Consider the following 21667-nt stretch of genomic DNA (forward strand, 5'->3'; position numbering starts at 1 on the left):
CTTCATGTTGGTGAGTTCAAAAAGAAGAAGCGAGGACATCCGTCTCTCCTTTAGCGTTTTATTTGTTTTTGGTCGTTTCTCAGGAGGCTTCAGGTTCCCGTCACTGCATGTGTGCAGGTATGATGTGAGTGGATGAGTCCATGTGCCTGGGGCCTATTCACGGGACCGGAATCGGGTTCGGTCCCGATGCTGACCAGGTCGGCCCAGATCTATGTGCATGTGTGTGTAGAAGACCAGTGGAGGGCCAGAGGAGACTGAAGAAATAAAATAAACATGACTGGTAGAAAGTGTGTGTCAAATAAATGAAACCAACACCAATAAAACATCTAGAACATTTAATACAACCCAGACCTGCTTGTCTGCATCTTTATTTATAAAAGCCTTTCTCACCTTTATGCATTTCCTATCACTTCTGTACTTAGGTGTGGTTATTGATGATGGGTGTGGATTAATAAAGCGGATGGTAATCTGTAATTTGCTGTGAAGAGAGATTTATGTAGATCATTTATAGTTCCTGATTGATTTTGAGGTTCTCCAGTGGTGAAGATTTTTGCAAATAACAAATGATCTTAATTGTTCCAATTCAAGTATTTACATTTCCTATCTTGTAATTATAGATCATGCACAAATGTGGCAGATTTGTAGCCATGACTTAAAACTGCAGAAATCTGAGGACTAGAGGCCACCTAGTGCTGTAAAAAGTTTTGCACCTGCAAGCTTCTGCATCAACTGCAAGGCAGAGTTGGCAGCAGCTCAAGGGACTGCACCAAACCCACTCTGCATGCAGACTGTTCTCAGAGCAGCCCAGAACAAACAACCACTGCTCAGATAAAAATAACTCGTTCTGTGAATATAGCAGAACAGGCTGTAATGGTGCCACCTCTCAGGGGCTGCCTATTAAAAATAAAGCCCTCGCTCCCCAGGGCGTGCACAAACTGAACGAAACAGACTCTTAAACAAAGCTACGGTTGGACTCTTAACTTTTCCACCATCAGGAAAACATTTAGGACATGTCCTTTTGGAGAATCACTAAAACTTTCTGGGACTGGTCCACTGCTTTCCAATGACAAACCCTTTCCTGCTCAAACACACACTTTCTGTCAGTCTCACTGACAAACACCCTCTCGCCCTCACCCTTGTTCTAATTTCCCCCGTGTCTCTGCAGCGAGCTCGCTGCCTCTCCTCCCCCCTCGCCACCCTACGTATAATAGAATATCGATCGCTTGGCTTTGCCGCAGTGTGTAAGCGAGTGTTCCCGTGTTCGAGTGTGCGTCTGACTGGGGCCCTCCAAGGTCATTGCCATGGCAACCTGAGCACGGGGTCTTTTTGCTGCGCTGTCACAGAGCACAGGTCACAGGGGTCGCGTGAAGAGGTGGAACAAGGGGGGGGGGGGGGGGTGCACGCTGCAGTTTGGTGCACTTAAGAGATACAGGGAGAAGAGGAGTCGTGGGTTTGTCTTATTCAGACTGGACTGGAATAACAACACATACAGAAATATGTGCCGAGGGCCACCGAGTCCGACGCAGCGACTGCCCCGTGCGTGCACATGTACACGCCAACTCTTACGAGAATAAAACTAAAGACAAGTAACAGTAACAGAATTTATTGCACTTCCAACGTTTCAGCACAGAACGCATAATTTACAAATGAATTTCTAAAATGTGCTTTTCGTGACCTTTCCCACCAGAATGTCTGAACCAGAGCTGATCAAATAAATAAAAAGAGAAGCCACATAATGTTCAAAACTAATTAAAAAACTAAATGGCACTTGACCTTCGGACATGCGTCGATACCAGCAGTTTGGATGGTGCCGTCAGAATTTACTTTGCAGGATGCCCACAGCTAGGAATTCAGCGCAGATGCTCCGCTAAAGAGCAAGAGGCTTCATGGCACAAACCAGAGGCATCGCAGGCTTAATATATGCAGATAAAGGCGAATAATGTGCTTCAAGCAATAAGAAATTCATTATTTATGCATTTGTGTAACAACAGTTATTTATCATGCAACATAAGGTGCATTCGTAATACAATGCCATAAGGTAAACATGAGGAAGAAGGATATATGTATAGATATAAAAAAATCTTCAAGGAGATTCTCAAAGGGTCAAAACGAGGACTGATCATGGAGCAGCTCTTTAGACCGGCTCCATGAGGAGCTCATCCAGGTCCGACGCCTCCAACTCTCGGAACGCAGCATGAGAGCCGATCACAAACAGAGTTGCTCCTGACAGGAAACCACACAGAACAGGAAAAATGGATGTAAAAAGAAACGATTTTAGTTCTTAATCAAGATGAAACATCAGAAAAAGATTACGAGGAAAGAACAAATCATGTTCAGCTTACCGAGAACCCAAAACACAGCGGCTCCGGCTCCTGCCAACCAGAAAACGGGCAGAGAAACGGCTCCAGCCAGACTCATCTGGTGTGGGACTGTCAGTTCTCTGCCTGATAAACAAGAAATATGAAGAAAAATATTAAAAATAGGGTTTGTGGTGCTAAATGCAGCGTGGGTTAAATCCAGAACAGGCATGGATGACATATTTAAAAGGTTTCACACAGAATAAAAAAAAATAGACCTTGAATGTTAAAAAAAAAAAAAAACTAAATCTGGTAAATTTGAAAAGATTATGGATTTGTAGGAAATGTACTCACCGAGAACAACCAGTTTGGACTCCAGAGACTTAAGGTGGATGGCGTAGAAGGCACCAGCATACACGGCTAAGGCAATCAGCAGCATGGGCGAGCTGATACTGAGGAGCAGGAAAAATGAACAGGGCTGTCAGGCTGGAGCTATTTAAAGCAGACTGTCGACATTTTTCTAGAAGCCAGAGTCTCACAGATGATCTAATTAACATTTTTTGTTTTAATGAAGCTCTCTTTGATTAGGTCTTACATGCAGTAGAGGATGAGCCCCAGAAATATGAAGGTATAGTTGCTGTTGTAAACTTCCACATTTTTAACCACCCTCTGACACAACTCTCCAAAGTTGCGAGGTTTTGAAAATTTGCGCTGGTCTACAAAGCTGGCCCACGGTCGGATGGACAACCTGCGCCTGTCGAACCACTCCTTAGCCATGCTGGCCGAGATGCCTTTAGGAAGCCAGAGCCTATAAAAATAAACAAAATAGAATATCATCAACACACCAAAGCCAGGGTAAAAATATGAAAGCATGGTGGTTCACACCTTGAGAGGACTCCGATGCCCCCTGTGCCGGTTGGATGGGCCTCATCTGGGATGAACAAATCTCCAGCTTTGCTGTCCATGTCCACCATGACGTTCTCCCCTTTAGGCACTCCAGATAACATTTAGAGACTGTTGACTGAAACAGAATCACATTGAATGTGGACTAAACTTTTACAAAAACAATTAGCCTGGATTTACTCATTTTTATTTGATGCAACGGTGTAGCATCTTATTTAGACTTTGGTTGCGTTTCCACTCATTTTCTGGTAGATGTATTATTATTATTATTTTTTGCCTATGAAGCCCCTTATTTCTAGTCTATAAATCCTTCAGGCATAAAACATTTCTGAAACTGGTGTAGTGTAGTGTAGTGGACATTTAAATCCTATTTTTTAAATTAGAATCGATGACAAAATACCAAAGATTAAACAATTTGAGAAATTAAAAAAAGGTACTTTAGCACACACACACACACACACACACACACACACACACACACACACACACACACACACACACACAAAACGGATTCCAAAAGATATATTGACTGAAAACTTGACATATGGTCGTTTCTATAACTGCACCATTTTCATTGACCTTCAGATCTACTGTAGACACATGTTTTAACCCCAACACTTCTTATTTTATCTTTCATATTCCTCGTGTTCCCAGTAAACCTCCCTGGTTCTTAAGCTGTTTTGAAAGCAATAATCGCAAATGTCAATGGAGCTAACTTTTGATTTTTCGTATTTTAAAACGCCACATTTGACACGTCATAATCTAAAACGGTCTCAAGTGTATAAACAATCACTGTCTAATGATTACATGTCTTTCTAGTTTAATGGCGATCCTTAGTTAGAGAAACAGGAAGAAGTAGAAACAGGGCCCGGCCAGTGCCACATCACTAAATAAACAGGATAACCGAGAAACTCTCGTTACCAAACAACAGTGTCTAGAAGTAGCAATTTCAAATATAAATATTATACTCACGACGAGTCTATTTAAAACCTGAATGTAAATGTAAAATGCTAGCTTATGAGCTAATGTTTACGTCTACTTCCGGATTTTATTTAACGTCAACGTAATTTTCACTTGTTTTTAAAATAAGAATTTAAATTACAACATACCTGCCAAAATGCTAAACCCTTAAATCATTCACCAAAATGTAGGCAGAAGTTTCACCAGACAGCCTGAGCTGTCTTTTGTTGCTGTTCTGGATCTCGGAAGTGATGTGGCTGCTGGAGAAGAAGAAAAAACTTCCTACTTCGCTGACTCTAGGCAGGGCCACCTACTGGCTACATAGAGTACTTCGAATTTTGTGTTACACAACACAGGTGGAACTTTTCATTTGTATTACTTTTTATTTTATTTATTTATTTTTTTGCATTATTTTTACTTCATCCAAAAAACGGAGTTTTTTCTCTTAACAGCCGAAAACACATCTGTTGAAAAAGCCGACCTGAGATCGGCTGCCTGTTTTCTGCGGTGGCTGCTCAAAACCACACAAGCACGAAAAACTGACTGCAGATCAGAAATGGTAAAAACGTGACCTTACGTCATGTAACAAACAAAGAGGCTGTGATTGGTAGATAGACGAGTGTTGTGGTGCTGCCGTCACTGGGCACGCGGCACTGTGGAAGTTGCTAGATCCGCCAGCGAAAGAAAGGAAACAAACATTAGAAGGTGAGGCGCTATTAATTATCTTATCAAATTTAGCTGTTGGAATGTTTTTACGTGTTGTTAAATGTAATCTTCAGACCTTGGGGTTTATGACAGTTCTGTTTTTGTTAGTCATTAATAAAGTAACGTTTCAATGCTAAAACAAAATGTACGCGTTTTTTTTTACAAATGCACTAAAGGGGGACACAGCGCCATAGCAGCATATTAGCCTACGCTGGCTCCGTTAGCTTTAGCTTATTCGGCTCTTTAGCTTACTCAGCTCAACAGCTGTCCTGGCTGGGTGTTTAATGACCGTTTTTTTCTCCACAGAAACCGTGACAGGATACATAAACTCGTATAAAGCGTAAAACCGTAACACAAGAGGAACGAGTCGTTTCAGGAGCCTCCAGCTGCTTTCATACACATTTTGCCTGAAGATAAAAACGACACCGCTGACTGGTTCGTGTGTGTGGAGAGCGTCAAGCTGAAACGGTAAAAGGCAGGAATGTTCAGCTCCACACACACTGAGCTCACGTACATTAACATTTTATATCCTGACTCCCGAGGAAAATACATTTCTATGTCATATTTTTTCAAAATCTCACATATATATTATAACTTAGTCGACTATAAGTATAAATAATGTCAGAAAATATGGTGTAAATAGTTGCATTTTCCCCAAAAAAGCTAATTATATTTTATATTTTTGTTTAATTTCCAATAACAATCAGTATTAATAGATTATTTAAAAAAATGCTCAACAAAATAGGGTAAATAACAGCAAATAAACCAAACTGGAGAACGTTTATTCAAACAATTGATAATTGTGTTAAAATATTGCTAAATTACTAAATTAGGTTAACATCCCCCAAAACTTCCTAACTTCCTAATATCTCCCAAAATAGCTTGAAAATGAGTTTTCTTCTTTTCTTTTTTTTTTTTTTTTTTGACAAAAGTTGCTTTTAAGAACCTCGTTTTCCTTAAATAGTAAGTGGAAGTCCTTCAAGCCCTTTCTCTAAAGATTTATGAGTTGTATCTGGAGTATGCATGAGGTCGGAGATTTTTCCAAAAGACAGGAAAAAGAATGCACAATTCTACAATTCAAGTTTGTGCCAAATAAAGTTATTTTAGTTTTCTTGTTGAAAACTACAATATGCTGTTTCAATTAGAAAAATAAAATAGTTTTAAACTTGCATGAAGTACTGAATAAAGTTTAGACACTGGACGCCTCTTACTGTAGGATGTGAGTTGTTAGCAGTCTTCAGATAATCTCCAGGAACCAAATTAAATGCAACAATTATTCTTTAAGTATATTAATCTAGACGTAAATGTTGCTATAGATAGAAACTGTTAAGCTAACATGTTTATTAAAGCTGTTTATTTGTTTGTCACTGAAAGGTGGAGCCCGGAGGCATTTGGGAGGTCATGTTATCTCATGATCCTACGTAACCATTGAACTTACACAGAATCAGGGTTGCTGCCACATTTAATTGGTTTTAGCAAAGATCAAATTGCTGTAACTCAGCCAGCTTTACAGATATGGACCTTAAATTAGTCGTGGCCGTTGTTGAGAGACATTCATTACTCTTGGTACTAACATTTCTGCAAGACTGTGTGTCACGTCAAGTTGTGTTTTTTGAGGATTCGACTAAATCGGATTTAACACACAGGTCAGATTTTTAAACCCTGGCATGAAAGGTAATGGGTGATGTACAAGGAATGTCGGGCCTTTATGTCATTGTTTCATTGGCTTTTTAGCAATATTTGTATTTTTCAGCTTGTAGCATTAAGGCTCTAAACTCATTTGTTTTTAATAGTTTTTCGTGGACTGTATGTTTGGAGGCTGGGCATCTACCTCCATATCTGTATCTTGTCCTTTGTTATGGTCCAGTAAAGTCATTCTTGTGTTCCTCTTTTTCTTAATTTCAGCTCAGGACAGAAGGTGGACAATCCCAGACTATGGCTACAGTGCATTTTCCAGGGCCCACCAACAGGGACTCGCTCTACTGGGATGAAACAGAATGCCTCAACTACTATGGGATGTTGTCTCTACATGAGATCTTTGAAATAGTTGGATGTCAGCTAACAGAGACCGATATAGAAGTTCTCTCTTTCCTTTTGAATGAAAGCTACTCTGCACCACACCCTCTCGACCCTGTAGGCTGGACTATTGAACCTGCTGAAGACGATCCAGAGGACTTGGGCTTGGCACCGACTCCACCGCTGCTGAAAGCGTGGGGACGGATAAAGCCCAAGGCATCCCAGCCATCGTCAGTGGACATAAAGCCTAAGAGTGGTGTTGGGCTGCTGTTGGAGCTTGAGAGACGAGGATATCTCTGTGATGGCAACCTGGAACCACTGCTGCAGCTGCTGAGAGTCCTCACTCGTCATGACCTGCTGCCTTTGGTGTCTCATAAAAGAAGGAGGACGGGTGAGGACTTTTAAACGAAAGTTCTTTACAGTTTGTTTTGTAAAACTCAAAGTATTTGTTATTCATGTTAATTTAGATGGCTCAGTTATAAATAATCTGTTTGTCTTCCCAGTGTCTCCAGAGAGAGTTGGACAGAGGTATGAAACGAACAGAACAGAGTTGGTGTTTGGACTGCAGCATACCTGCAGACAGACAGAGATCCCATTCTCATCTTTCACAAACCCATTTACCACCGGTGAGTGCACTGTCCAGAACCAAGGCCTACCAAACCAGCAACACACAAAGGTAACTGGGCCTTTCCACAGGACGCGTAAGCGTTAGGATTTGGGAGCGTTCCGTAAGATTCCAGAACACGTCAAACTCTGCAGTTCAGAGTGTTTGGGTTAGCTGTGGCGCCACTGCCGTTTCGTATCCGTGGCGTAGCGCCACACCTGAGCCTATGTAGGAGAAGCTCTGGAAGAAGAAAAGGAACCAGACGTTTTGGATACCTGCTGTCATCTTTCTAGTTTATTGTGTGACCTCTGGAAATCACTCGTGGTGTTGCAGTTCTGTGATTTCGTGACCTCGCAGGTCCAGCAGCATGGAACGCTTATGCTCCCATTTTGCATCTAAAACACTCCGGTTGGAAGAAAGCTCGCAGGTAAAACCGTTTAGTACGTTACGCGCCGCTTCCAGTGGAAAGGCGGGGTAGGAAACATCGATGGTGTGTTTGTTAAAGGCTTTGTGATCTGTTCGTTTAGTCAAACATGTTGATGGATGAAGACATACTGTATATATTAACTTTTGGTTTTCAAACAGTGGAGAAAAATTAGCTGTGATGCCATCTGCCCAAATCATTCAAATGAAAATCATTAACTTGTTTCAAATCTTTTCAGATATTTCCTCCCCTTTGGCTGGTTCATCTACCAGGAGGCAAAGGAGGAGGAGGGGTTATGGTTGGAGCCGTAGGTCAAAGAAAACAACCAGACTGGTCCAGCCACTGCCTCCACCAGCACCTCAGAAAGTGTCATGCGGTAAGTGTCACGCATGCATTTGTGAGTTGTCCTCTTTCCGGTTTATTTCCCCTTGTCCTTCAGTAGTGCCACCATTCTTTTCTCTTATTTATTTTTATTGAACAAAGGGAAAATGATCTTCCTATTAACACCTTTCATTCCTCAGTTTCCTCTTTTCTACTCGATACTGATGCTGTTCGTCTGGATTGAAGTGAGAAGTGTCCTTATTATGGGAGCTTCATCAGTAATGTTGACAGTTTTACCTACAGTTGAAACCACTGAGAGAAAATAACCGGATGTAGCATTTCCACCTGACTTAGTTGTTCAAAAGTGAAGCCAAAATATCCATATTTAGTGTTTGTGCACTCAAGATGTGTGGATGAAGGTCCTGCTTACTCCCCCACACACAATCGCAGTGTTTTTCTTCTGACATCAAAGGATCCATTACAACGAGTTGTGCAAAGAAAAGTTTTACATCAACATAAAGCAGCAGGTTAAACGCTATGAGAGTCAGTAGAGGACTACCTGAAATTACTGATCTGAGGTGTGTTTATTTTTGCGTTTTTTTTTTTATTAGGTGTGTTTATTGTGATGTCACAATAAGGAAAATAAACATAGAACCCCTCCCCCCCTCATGCGAGGTGCAATGGCTCTACCAGCAATTGGCAGCCAGCCAATCAGGGGTCGAGTGGGCGTGGTCAGTAAAGCTTATTTGATTTAAAGAGACAGATCCCTGAAACGGCTCATTCTGAAAGCTACTGGAAATGCCGTGAAGGGCTGGTGACATTGCTTTATATCAGACTGATTCTGTGCAAAAACGCCATGAACATGTTTTGTATAGACCGTCGGACTGTTATAACTTGTTTGAAAAGAGGCATAATATGTCTCTTTCCAGTTTATTTTGGCTTCAATTTCCACCTGAGTCTAGTTAATGTATTTGTTGATGATTAAGACGAACTGTATCCTGCTTTTAAACAACATCAGAGATTGTGTTGCCTTATCTGTTTCTCCACCCTGACCTGATTTTCAGTGGTTCCCCACCTTTTTCTTCCCCTGCCTGTGTCCAAGGTGAGCCAGGACTCCCAACCTTAACTCCTAACTGCAAACGCACACATTAAAAGTGATTAATTTCAATTTTTGTACAGACATCCTGAGCTAAAACTCCTCTACTAAGCTTTGATTATACTATTGTGACAAACGTTCGGCACAGACCTCAGGTTGGGAGCCACTGGATTAGACCCCGTTCAGCTGCTGCTACTAAGTGTACAAACTCTCTTTTATGTGCAGCTTTTTTTCCCTGCTCTAATCCCGAGTTTGAGCAATGTTTCTGATAACAGACGAGGCTTATAGGTAGGGCTGAACGGTTTAAGGAAAAGATTGAATTGTAATTTTTCTGGCAGAAATTGCAATTTTGGTTCAGTTCACGATTTTCTGCAAACAAAGGTCCAACACTAGCCTGCCAAGCCATCCTGTAGATGAAGTGAAAAGATGGTCTAGATTGTAATCTAGTACAAAAAATCATTCACATTAATATTTACTATTTAATCATACAATAAAAACAGTTAAAGCTATTCATATTTTCTCCCATTATTATCTTGTTTTATTTTTATGTTTGTGAAGCAACTTGTGATTTTTATCTAGAGAGGAGCTTTATAAAACATGTTCTACTGCAAAAATGCATGGAGGACATCTGTAGGTAGAAACAGCTTTTAAATGTACTAAATAACAAAAATGCAGTTTTCCTGCGTTACTGAAGCCGTCTGATAGTTTTTCCTCACTAACCTCAGCTCTGCGAGAGAGACGCACACATTCTGACACCTTAGCTTGTTTGAGCTAACGTGTGTCGTCAGAAACATTCAGACCATTTTTAAAAGAGAAGTTGAGCTTTCAAGTCAACTAAAGTGCGCGACTCGCGCTGATGAAGCATAAACCAAGCTTTAGAAGTCAGCCTGAACCTGCTGATGTAGGAGGAGTCTCTCTCTCTCTCTCTCTCTCTCTCTCTCTCTCTCTCTCTCTCTCTCTCTCTCTCTCTCTCTCTCTCTCTCTCTCTCTCTCTCTCTCTCTCTCTCTCTCTCTCTCTCTCTCTCTCTCTCTCTCTCTCTCTCTCTCTCTCTCTCTCTCTCTCTCTCTCTCTCTCTCTCTCTCTCTCTCTCTCTCTCTCTCTCTCTCTCTCTCTCTCTCTCTCTGTGTCTGTCTCTCTGTGTCTGTCTGTCTGTGTCTGTCTGTCTGTCTGTCTGTCTCTCTGTCTGTCTGTTTCTCTCTCTCTCCGGGCTCACCTACGGTGCCGTTATCGGCTCTAGCAGCGCTGTGTGTGGGAACATAAAACAGGGAAAATAACCTGAACATGCAGCTCTGGCAGCTGTGGAGTTGGGCTCGGCTCTGGACAGTACATCCCACCCCCCCTCCCCCATGCTGGCTTTTGCCGCCGCCATAACACGGGGAAAACCCAGGATGTAAAAAAAAAAAGTTACACAACTGATCCTGGATCAGTCAAAACTGCATCTTTGACGGTCACGTGATCGTGCTGTTTGAAATTGCAATTTCGGTCCAAAACCGATAGATCGTTCAGTCCTACTTCAGCCTTTTTGATTTGAACTGTTGCATGCTGGGAGAAGTGACGTCAACTCCCGGAGCTCTATTGGCTGATATGCCAGAAGAACCACCCCCTATTCTCACATGTGTAGCTCAAACCAACAGCAGTGCAGTAGCTTGTTGATTTGATGATAAAGTAGCCAATAAACATCAGAAAACAACAATCTCTCACACGGGGACCCCTCATGATCAGCTCCTGCAAACTGAGTAAGAAAGCCTGTGATTGGTGGGTCGCTGTGTGCCCACTAAACGTCACCAAATATATCGCCCCTTGTCAATATTTTGAGTGATAAATATCTCTTGAAAAATAGTTATATATCGCCCAACCTTAGTACCAACAAATCACATTTGTCCAAAATAAACTTCAACAGGAGCTTTGTATGCCAGTTGCTACCTTCAAGTCAGAAGTTTCTATCGCACCAAACACCCGATGATTTCAGCTCATCTAAAAATCAAATCAGAGAATGAAGACGGCTCTCTAGATGTTGAGGTTGAGTGATGTGCCTGTGACTAAATGAATATGTTGCTGTCTTGACTCCACATTTGATTTCACCAGGTTGACTCCGATTGTGACTCAGATCAAGTAACCTATGACACAGTGGATCGTGAAGACAGAAATGGAGACTGAGGAACAAAACAAAAAAGTCTGTCACTCCACTCTGTCCATACGTACTGCAGTGTGCGTGATCAACTCAGTCATGTGCTCTCACGAGTCTGGGCCAGTGCCTAAGGTAAAAAGAGGCTCCCCCTCGTTTCAGCGGGGGTTGGTGCTTCTACTTTGCTCTGTATACGATGCTTGTCTTTCATAATGTAGCTGCTCCTCACCCGTTCCCTCTCATCAAACGTAATCTGCTTTAGATCAAACCATCCTATGTCCTTAAGTGTTGTACCATGTGAAAGACGAGAACATTTAATGAAATGTTGGATTCCTTCCTGTTCTTGTAAGACTTGTTGGTGTTTCACTGAACTGACCGAGTCCTCAGCAGAAAGCCACAAACACCTTAAGAAGTCTGCAGCTCCTGTTAAAGGAAAGCGTTCTAAACAACAGGAGTCTCACAGTAGATCTAAACACCACCGCAGAAGAGAAATATGGAGGGAAAAAGCCATTTGAATCTAATTATCTGTATGAAACATGAATGGTGAGATTTGGTTTTTCACAAACATAGCCAACACACTTCTGCAAAGCTACGGTATTTAAATGATGCACAGTTCTTAACACCTTTTGTCACCAAGTTAATGTTAAATTAATTGAATGAAACTTAAAAAATCTGAGAAAATAAATTTAATGCTGTGTTTAGTAGCTATAGACCAATATTAACTATTCTTTTATACATTGCTTCAGCCAATAGGTGTTTAGTAGAGAGCTAATTTAAAACCAGGCACATCGGCGGGCAGCCCAGATCTGCTGCAAAATTTTATTTAAACGTATATTTATCTTGCTGAAAAACACCAATTTTGCAACTTTTTCATTTTTTAAAAATAATTTTCCTGAGCCTGTGTGTGCTAAACGACCCTTTACAGGATTAATGAAAGGCACCCTGCCCCAATTGCCCCCTGTGGCCAGATTATTGCACTTGTAACTTTAGAGTGGCAGCCACTATAGCCTATTTTTGAAAACAATGCTGCTAATTTGCCGCTACGCCATGGCAACATCATACAGCCTTAGGTCGTTTGTAAGTGCACAGACCGTGATGGTAATGTTGCGTAATTGTGTCCTTTTTACAAAAGGGTATGGGGGCGGTCTCTGTGCTGCCGCAGACTTGCTTTTTAATGCTTTTGAAGCCATGCTGATTAAGTTTTTAACAAGCAGCTCCTAAAGATGTCTGTGCTCCACAGTCCTCGTGGAGTGTCTAGTCATCTGAGCTCCAGCTATTGCGGAGAAAAGCTCTAGGAACGCTGTATTGCTGCAGTTCGCCATCTCAGCTGATTCTGTTTACAAAAGCAAAACTTATGGACTGTGTTTACTTTCATTTTTAATATATTTCCCTTCTGGACCTCGACAGTAACTCCTCACGTGATCATGACGCCACCCTCTGCTGCTCCATACATAAAATGCATCCACAATCGCGGCGTTGCGGTGATATTACTACCCATTGTTGCGGCACAAATGCCGCCAAATTTCCACGGCGTGTTCACAAGACACACTTTGGCGGTAGTATTTCGCTGATTTGCCGGCATGGTGTGTCCTCTACAAGGGGCTTATGTTGGGATTTACAAAAAATAGAGCGGACACACCGGCACTGCAGTCTAGTTTCCAGCATGTTGTTGTAATTTTTTCATGAACACAGCTCATTTGTTCAATTTAGAGATGAGCCACTTCTGTAGACACTAATGAAGGCTGGAGAGACTTTTCAGCTCTTAGATTAAGGTGTTACAAAGACGACCACACAGCAAGGAGATAGGTTTTGATTTCGGTTCTACAAACGAACACTAGGGGGTGCTAAAAACAAGCCAAAACTGCCTAGTTCCCCTTTAATAAATGCCCTAAAACATTATTGCTAATGACTGCCAACTGACGTTTGTGTTTTTTCCACTTGTTTTAAAATCAAAATACTGTAAAACGTTTTCTTGGGTAAAAACGCAACATGAATGTATTATCTCCACAAACACAAGCCCAGATGTCTTTCGCCATGTTGTGGAGTTGCTATTGCTAAGAGTTAGCTTCTACTAGCAGAGATTCACTCTGCTTCCTCCTGGCTGCTAAATCGACACATTCTTCCCCGGTCACAAGCTAAGGTGGGCGAGCCTTTATATTTAAAATCAAATATGTTGGACATGTTTGTGAAGGAACCTGTTGCACCCTTTCATTCATCATTTTCCTTTTCCTCATTCCTATATTCTCTTACTGAAAATCAAAGATGGCTGCTAAGAGACTTCTTAAAAAGAAATGCTCCTGCAAGTCCCTGTTGTGTTTATGGACAAAGTCATCAGTGCTCTGCTGAGGGGAGCTCTCTGTATCTAATCTCTGCACACCGTGTGAGCCCTGCTGTGAGTCCGTCAAGACGGAGCGGAGATGGATGAGGTGCTCCAGTCCATCACTGACCTCCCAAGCATTTCACACACCTTAAGTCTTTCCTTCCATGACTCATCTGACCGGTTTTACCGGTCTTGGACAAATGGATTACAGCTGCTGTTACAAATTTAAAAGAGTTCACTTAGATGACATGCTTGTGGAGGTCCTCCTTTGGCCCTGTGATCACCGATTAATGCTCTGTATGGAGCCTACGGTTGATTTATCCCCAACATCCAACAGAAAAAGTATTTCTGGGCTGATTCTTTTGTTAGTGACACCTACTGATCGAACCTTATTGTCGCTGAGAAGTGCCTGTTTGATGTTGAAAGAAACAACCAAGTCAAAGCCATATCCAACCCATTTGTGCTTGTCTCTTTTTCCTCTTTTTCTCCTTTCTCTGTATTCGCAGTTGTAAACAGACCAACCTGTGTTTCAGGAAAACGATATCCTCACACACAATGAGAGAGGGAGAGAGAACGAACACTTAAAGTTCAAACTTCGCAAAATGGTAACGGGTGATCTGTCTTATGGGACGAGAGAGGGTTCTGTCTTCCTGTCTCTCAGATCCTCCCATAGCGTTTCATTCTCTTGGTCAGTTGTTCAGCAGAAAAATGGATCGATAGAGTTGAAGCTCTCTGTGCCGACTGACTCCTCATAAATAGGTACTTAAAGTTTTTTTTTTCCTGGTGGATGAGATGAGAAACTCAAACGGTCTTGTGTTTAAAGTGAGAAATGAAAACTGTGCCTCCTAATGTCCCGTCTAAGTGGGTGTCTCTGTGTCTGATGAAGCGTGAAGAGCTCTGTAACCCTAACAGAATGACTATCGCTGAGTTCCTGTGACTTTAAATGGCCGTCTCCTCTGTGTCGCTGCTTGTACCTCTATCCTGCTCGTGTGAAATGGAGGCCATCCATAAATGTGGTAATTACCAGGAGGGCAGGTGTTTTATTCTAGCCTCTGTAATCAGATGGTGTAGTGATCAAAATGGTCTTTTTAACAAGACTTTTGAGTGTTCATTTGGACCATACTAGGGCTGCACAATATATCGAAAAATTATCGTCATCGGGAAAACAGGACGTGCGATAGGCCCATCGCAAAGCACGTCAGAAACGGCGATAAATGTTTGGTTCAACGTTTCCATCCGTGTCATACATCAACTTTTTTTAAACCAGCTCTTTTTTATGCGGAAGTATTATTTGACCAATCAAATGTAGCCCTTCTGATATGCGGCCAATCAGATGGGTCTGTTCACGTAATACGCCCGCCCCCTACATAGACCCTTAGGATGGAAAGCAACACCCAAACGAGTTAGCGGTGCCGTTCCCTTGTTCGTCATGCTGGCTCAGAGCAATGAACGCACTTTGTGCTGAGGTTTCTGGAATCAGCGTTGCTATCAAACGTGAACGTGAGTCCGCTCTGTGTCGTTAATCATTTTTACCGGGCTGACTCCGACACGTGCTGGTGAACCAACCCACCTTCATGTCGCTAGTGTTCCACTGGGTGGTGATGTTAGCCCCAGGCTCCGGTTAGCTTCCAGCTAAAAGGCTACAGCACTCTCCTCCCAGTCCCACCCTGCTAAAGAGGGCCTGGAAAAGTTCCCCCACACATCAAAGTGATTTTTCATTCATGAGCTTTTATAACCTTGTTAATCAGGATAGTTGATTTGCTGCTGCACATAAACTGTCAGTCAGAAGCTCTGCTAGCTGGTTATCTTAAGAGGAGCTAGTTCAATTTGTTAGCTTGTTATCAGAATCATAGTTGCAGTTTCATCATCTGAGCAGCTTTTTAAGATCCAGGTAAACTTGTTCAATTTGGGGTTAAAAACAAACGTTTTCACATATTTTCCATGTAGTTTTTTGCCAGTTCCTCTTCTGAAAGGTAGACAATTGTTTTTCTCTTTCCCTCAGAAAATCTTAATATTCTCCTAGTTTGGCCCGGCACAGTTCACTTCCCAATAGCAGCGACAGCCTTATATCATAACCACATAAGTGGAGAAAATGTTCAGTAGCAATGAGAGAATTTGCTGTTGCATTTAAGTGATGTTAACTATTATTTAACATTTAAACTTATTTTCTGATATTTTTATTTATTCTAAGAACCCTGGTAAGGGATGTTTTTCTGTATTTGGAGCATCAGAAAAAGTTTTAAGGTGGAGGTGATGTTTTAAAGTCACTGAGAAACTGCATGCATGCAGTTTGTTGTTTTGCTGCTAATACAGCAGCAGGTGCAGCTGCATAATTTTGCAATAAAAATGTTATGTTGTAATGGAATTCATGCATTAGTTTTTGTTTGCTTTGAACCCAGAGCAGACATCACACGCCAGACGACATCAACACTGCATACTTTAGTTTTTGTTCATTTATCGTGAGTAATATCGATATCGCAATATTAAGCACTGTTATCGAATATTGCAGGTTTTCCTTATATTGTGCAGCCCTAGACCATACCAAAATGATCTAAAGAGGTTGGTTAATAAAAAGGATTTGGTTCTTTCACATCCTGTAATCACCGTCAGTCTCAAACTGTTAAGCATCAAATTTTCATTAAAACACATCTGCCCTTGGACTTCTTTAAAGTTATTGCATAACACGAATGAACAAAAAGTACATTTTACTTGATAGTTTGGAGTTTTGAATCGACCTAGAACAGCAAAGCCTTTCAGCAGAGTGACGCTATTAGCATATCTGCTTAAATATTAAAGATGTCGTCCTAAAACGAACCTTCCATGTGCATTTCTTACAAAAGTCTATGTCCACTTTGAAAACCTAGATTTCCTTCAGTAATCTTCCCTCTTAATAAAAAATAGCTTTTATTCACTTCTAAATATGTTTTTATACTCTAACGTGTTACTGAAAGTAGCTTTAAGACATTTATTGGACATTTATTCTCATCAGATATCCGTTGATATTTGTAGCTTCTATAAAGTTAGATTTTATGAAGCGATAAAACGACCAGATGTTGGTCAACCGTTGAAGCTGTAAAATAATAAAACATAAAAATTGGGTGATGCGAGGGTAAAGCTACTTTTTTATTGCAACTCATGACCTGCTGTGTAACAAGGTTTTACTGTAATGAATCAAAATTATGTGTTTGTGTCTTAATAACAAATATTGGTTAAGATACTGAGACATCGTTTGAAAATGTTTCGCCGACAACCAAATGTGATTATGAAGAATCACATTTGTCTTCATCTTTATATGTAAGAAACTGAAGTGTAGATTCATCTGCAAGAGGCTTTTCAATTGGACAATCCAACCAACTCTGAATATTTAAAAAGTTTTTCAAACCGTATTGATTAAATGTCCCATTTCATCCAGTCTTCTGTTTCTATAGTAATCTAATTACAGACTCGTGAAGCATGCATGCAAACGCCACTGTTTGATTATCGCTCCCCTTCAAATGTTAAGAGATGCAAAATCAATGCCTTAATTCAACATTTGCATTTCTAATGTTGGCATTTTCTAAACCTGATTCCTCTTGAGTGTTGTACCCCTCACCGTGGTCTCTGAGAAAATACGGCTGCAAAGAAGCAGGATGTGACTCCCAAAGTGAAACAGGCCATTTATACAAATGCATCCTTTAATTAAAATATTTATTTTTGCACATTGAACTGTTTTCTTTGAGCTAATTTTTTTAAATTTTCTGTTATGACCTCAAAATGAATAAAACTCAGTCCACCTGATGTTGTAGCAACCTGTTTGTCTTTTTATCTAAAGGTAAATCTAGTTATATGAAGGGATGGACTCATTATTTATATTAAGATCACTTTTCAGATCAGATTTGTAAGGCTTTTTAAAAGTTTAGCATAAAGGTGCAGTGTGTAAGAATAAAACGAGATTCCTACGGCGAAATAATCACACAACCTTCCAATGTCTCAATCATGTTGGAAGGAAGGTGATGGTGAAGCGTATTTCATTCTCAGCCGCCTGCGGGAGTTGTCCGTTTTCCTAGGACGCAGCTACTGTTTTCCATTAGTGAGTTTAGGGTTGCCGTGAGTTTGAAAAAAGACAAAGTCCGTAATAATAGCGACTCTAAAGTTATTTCTGGTCCCCTAAGAAGCCACAGCATCCTTTTGTTTGACTCCAATATCATGGTTAGAAGCTAACGGTGAGCTAAGAATGCTAACGGAGAATTAGATGCAAAAGTCGGCTCTAAAAATATCTCAAGCTACTTTTTCAATGACCAACTCGATATTACAGTGAAATGTATGTGAGGTTATTGAGTCAAACTTGGCACTTTACTTTCTTTAATGAGTCGTTCAGAGCTAGCAAGATGGTAAATAACACTCTACTCTGTAGGCATATTACCGTAATAAGTGTAGTAAGTGCTCCCTACTGTAAAACACCTAAGAGGGCAAGCACCAGACATGACTATGTATTTTTCTACTTATCAGCTTACGGTGTATGACTGACTCATCTTTGCTTGTCAACATCTACATGCTAACCCAGGAGTGGGAGAGTGACTGCAGGAACCTAATCTGACCACAGTCTTACGTTATTCTTACACACTGCACCTTTAAGTTTATAGTGTTGCTGGAGTTTCTAATTAAACATTCTTTTACTTCTTTTTAAACTAAATCTGGTTTAGAAACCATTCTGCACAGCCTATCAATGTGTTGACACGTGCCGTTTGAGTCTCCTCGAAGGATGTGATTGGGAGAGATGGGTTTTTGTTGCAGCAAAAGTCGTCAGCAGCTGGTTTCCACTTGGAGCTCTGGAATATTGACATGGGAGATGATCTCAGCGTTGCTCTTGCTCAGCTCAGTATGTATGCTCTAATAATTTTCTCGATGTGCTGTTGCATGACCATCAGTCCTGTTAGCCCGGAAGTCAAAAATCTCAGTGTTAAACGTTGAAATCAGAACACATCTTCATGCTTTAAGCTCTGTGCTGAGGGAACAAAGCTTATTCAGAACATTTGCCCAAGGTATCAAGTTCATTTCAATGCAAAGCCCAGATGTATGTGGACTTTAAAAGTTATCTCACTGAAAGTTCTCTTGCTTCGATTTCCTCTGTCTCAACCGTTTTGTTAACAGCTGGAAAAACCAAAAATATATTCAAATTCATAGAATTGCCCGACCAAGAAACGGAGCCTCACAGCTGCATCAGATGAGTATCTCTTTCATTGCTCTGAACTATCCCATTGATTTTCACCCAGACAAAGTTGGGGGCAGCTCTCAGATGGGTTGGTCTAACTCAAGTTCCCAGAATTATTCAGTTTGCTCAAATTCAGAATCAAGCATTTCCCTTTTCGTTGTCTGATTACTTCTGTGTGAAGACGACCCATTGGGTTACAATCTAATGGAAACTCGGCCCCCCTTTAAAAACCCCGAGCTGATGTATTTAACCTGAATAATCCGTTGTTAGCCTCTTTCTAATGTTTCTCTTTCTCTCTCCTTTCTTTTGACTTCATGCCCCCTCAAAATTTCCCTCCTTGTCTTTCTTCCCTCTCTCTTTCCCCACCTTCTATTCACTCCCTGTTCTGACTTTTGCCCACCACGCGTCTTTCCACTGCTGTCCCCCCTCCCCCACGCCTTTCACCATTATCAGATATCCGCCTTCGCGTTCGTGCGGAGTACCTGGAGCACGAGTCAGCCCTGCGTGATGCCGTCTCCTCAGACAAGCGGCAGCCGCTGGAGAGGCAGTTTGAGTTGTTCAGTCGCGCCAACTCGCTGCTGCACGCCCGAGACCTGGGCTCCATCGTCTGCGACATCAAGTTCACGGAGCTGGACAACCTCGAGGCATTCTGGGGGGACTACCTGAGCGGAGCGCTGTTGGAAGCCTTAAAGGGGGTTTTCATCACCGACTCTCTGAGGATGGCCGCAGGCTCTGAGGGAGTCCGCCTTCTGATCAGTGTTGACCAAGACGACTACGAGGACGGCCGACGACTGCTGAGTGCCCGCAAAACGATGTCCTCCAGTAATGGTGGGCGCAGACAGACACGCTAGGCTTTATGGTCCAACAAGACTTTTTTTTGTTGTGTTATACTAACCTTGAAGACAAGAACAGTATGGACTCTTAACTGAAGGTTGTAAGTTCAGGGGTCCTTCAGAAGCACTTTAGGGCCCTTTTCTGCTGTTTGTGTATTAACCACTAGATGGCAGAAGTTACCATAGGTCCTTTTTGTTCAAGTTGGAAGGATTATTATTTATGGATTACTTAGATTAAAATGGTGCTTTGGGTTTCAATTCATGCACAGGTGCTACATTGTAAGGGACCACGACGAAGCAGAACCTCCTCACACGTTTCAGTTTCTTAGAACATTTGAAAGCACCGACAAATCCTCTTACATCAACAGAAATGTGCTACATTGAGCAGTCTTGTTGCTCATTTTCTTTAGTGTTATCATTTCATCATTTGTACATACAAGGCTGATTTACACATTTGAGGACTGGTGCACAATCATTTAAAGTAACTTTTCAAAACAAAAAAATGCTTAATTGCCATTTTGATTTCAGCATATATTGAAAATTGTTTTTATTTCAACAATTGGGTCTAGGCAAAAAAAAAATAGGTCAGTGGTTTTGAAATTAACAAAGGAGAGAGAGTTTACTGCTTTGACTGCAGTTGGAATTTCCTTTCCAACTTTGGAGAGCCTGAATGTTTAATGCACAACCAGATAACTGGATTCTCAGTCCTGGCCCCCACGATAACCCACATCATGTCGTGATCAGTGGATACGGTGGTTGCCAGCAGATGACAGCAGTGATTAGGGTTAGGTCTCAACAGAGCGTGGAAGTTTCATCATCACAAGCTTGTCAAGAGCATCCCTGGTAATGCGATGGTGGCTCGTGTCCGGGCTTCCAGCGAGGCCTCAGCAAGTGCTTCTCCCATCAAGTAAAGCACAGGACAGTGCGTCAGTCAATAGAAGTGATGTTGGAGAGATCAAAATCAAAAGTGCACGTCCCAGCTCCACTCAGCCCTGCTATGTTGGCCCAGCAGAGTGGCTCACAGACAGCTGTCTACTCACCCTGCTGGAACTAATGCCTGGACTTCACTCATAGAAGACGATCAATAAGGCCTCTCTCTTAAGTCCCTTCATACTGCACGACTTAGCAAGCAGACACAGTCTGAAGTACCAGAGTCTGCAGAGCCGAGCTGAGAGACCAGGAAGCACCATGGACAGATTTCCATGTTTAAGCTTTTTTATTTTTATTTATATATATATATATACTTTTTTTTTTGTTAAAATAAATATTGTATGTTTGTATTAATTCACTGATCCAGGAGAACATTTTTTAAAATGCTTTTGGAAAGGAAATACTTTTGTGTGTTGATCTTTATATATTGGAAATAATTTCTGGTGAAAAATAAAAGTTTTGAAGGTCTACATGTTTCTGCGCTTGCAGTGAAAAATACTCTGAAGTTATGTTGAAAGTAGAAGTAATATAAATTTAGCCGAGATTTCTGTTTTCCTACTTCCTAAACACACCAAAGATTCTCTTGTTGACGTATCGTCTTTGCGTTCGGCAGACATGATAGGGGTCAGGTACCCTTCCATTAAAGAATAACACAGTTGGTCCACAAAATGTCTTGAAACCAGCAAAGTTATGAATACAAACTACTATAATTGTTGAGCAAATTAACGTTTTGTAACAACTGAGAGGACTGAACAAAAAAATAACCCAAGAGAAGACTGAAAATGATTCACAACATGGACATTAAACTCTAGTTGTGTCCTGTAATTGACGTCATGTGTCTTTAATCGTGCAATCAGTCACCCGCCTGTTTAAAGTGTGTGCTTCCATCTGCGGTGGTCTCTAGTAGGAATGGATGCCTTGTAAGTCGTACTCTGGGGAGG

At 41.3% G+C, this 21667-nt stretch overlaps 2 protein-coding genes across 4 annotated transcripts; one reads left to right on the forward strand and one right to left on the reverse strand.

Annotated features, from left to right (window-relative positions):
- Positions 1-1587: 1587 nt before the first annotated feature.
- Positions 1588-4444, reverse strand: rabac1 (Rab acceptor 1 (prenylated)). Its single transcript, XM_015950285.3, has 6 exons — positions 4310-4444; positions 3183-3318; positions 2893-3105; positions 2652-2749; positions 2343-2444; positions 1588-2223 (listed from the first exon to the last, which is right to left on the reverse strand). Exons 2-6 carry the CDS (start codon positions 3302-3304, stop codon positions 2135-2137), a joined length of 624 nt encoding a protein of 207 aa, XP_015805771.3. The 5' UTR covers positions 3305-3318; positions 4310-4444; the 3' UTR covers positions 1588-2134.
- Positions 4445-4760: 316 nt separating this feature from the next.
- Positions 4761-20054, forward strand: dedd1 (death effector domain-containing 1). Of its 3 annotated transcripts, XM_015950286.3 has the most exons (6): positions 4761-4865; positions 5172-5333; positions 6771-7272; positions 7385-7507; positions 8148-8285; positions 19417-20054. In XM_015950286.3, exons 3-6 carry the CDS (start codon positions 6801-6803, stop codon positions 19812-19814), a joined length of 1131 nt encoding a protein of 376 aa, XP_015805772.1. In that variant the 5' UTR covers positions 4761-4865; positions 5172-5333; positions 6771-6800; the 3' UTR covers positions 19815-20054. The 3 variants fall into 3 exon arrangements, with proteins under 3 accessions (XP_015805772.1, XP_054597071.1, XP_070407221.1); XM_054741096.2 differs by lacking the exon at positions 5172-5333 and having other exon boundaries at positions 4767-4865; XM_070551120.1 differs by lacking the exon at positions 4761-4865 and having other exon boundaries at positions 5246-5340.
- The last annotated feature ends 1613 nt before the right edge of the window (positions 20055-21667 follow it).

The sequence above is a fragment of the Nothobranchius furzeri genome, chromosome 5 (assembly GCF_043380555.1).
Source record: "Nothobranchius furzeri strain GRZ-AD chromosome 5, NfurGRZ-RIMD1, whole genome shotgun sequence".
Lineage (NCBI taxonomy): Eukaryota > Metazoa > Chordata > Actinopteri > Cyprinodontiformes > Nothobranchiidae > Nothobranchius > Nothobranchius furzeri.

Coding starts and splice junctions, on each gene's coding strand:
- rabac1 (XM_015950285.3), bottom strand. CDS start 3,304: ATGTTATCTGGAGTGCCTAAAGGGGAGAACGTCATGGTGGACATGGAC. Junction 2,750..2,892: donor GGGCTCATCCTCTACTGCAT/GTAAGACCTAAT, acceptor CCTGCTCCTCAG/TATCAGCTCGCCCATGCTGC. Junction 2,445..2,651: donor GTCCAAACTGGTTGTTCTCG/GTGAGTACATTT, acceptor CTTGTTTATCAG/GCAGAGAACTGACAGTCCCA.
- dedd1 (XM_015950286.3), top strand. CDS start 6,801: ATGGCTACAGTGCATTTTCCAGGGCCCACCAACAGGGACTCGCTCTAC. Junction 7,273..7,384: donor TCATAAAAGAAGGAGGACGG/GTGAGGACTTTT, acceptor TTGTCTTCCCAG/TGTCTCCAGAGAGAGTTGGA. Junction 8,286..19,416: donor ACCTCAGAAAGTGTCATGCG/GTAAGTGTCACG, acceptor CACCATTATCAG/ATATCCGCCTTCGCGTTCGT.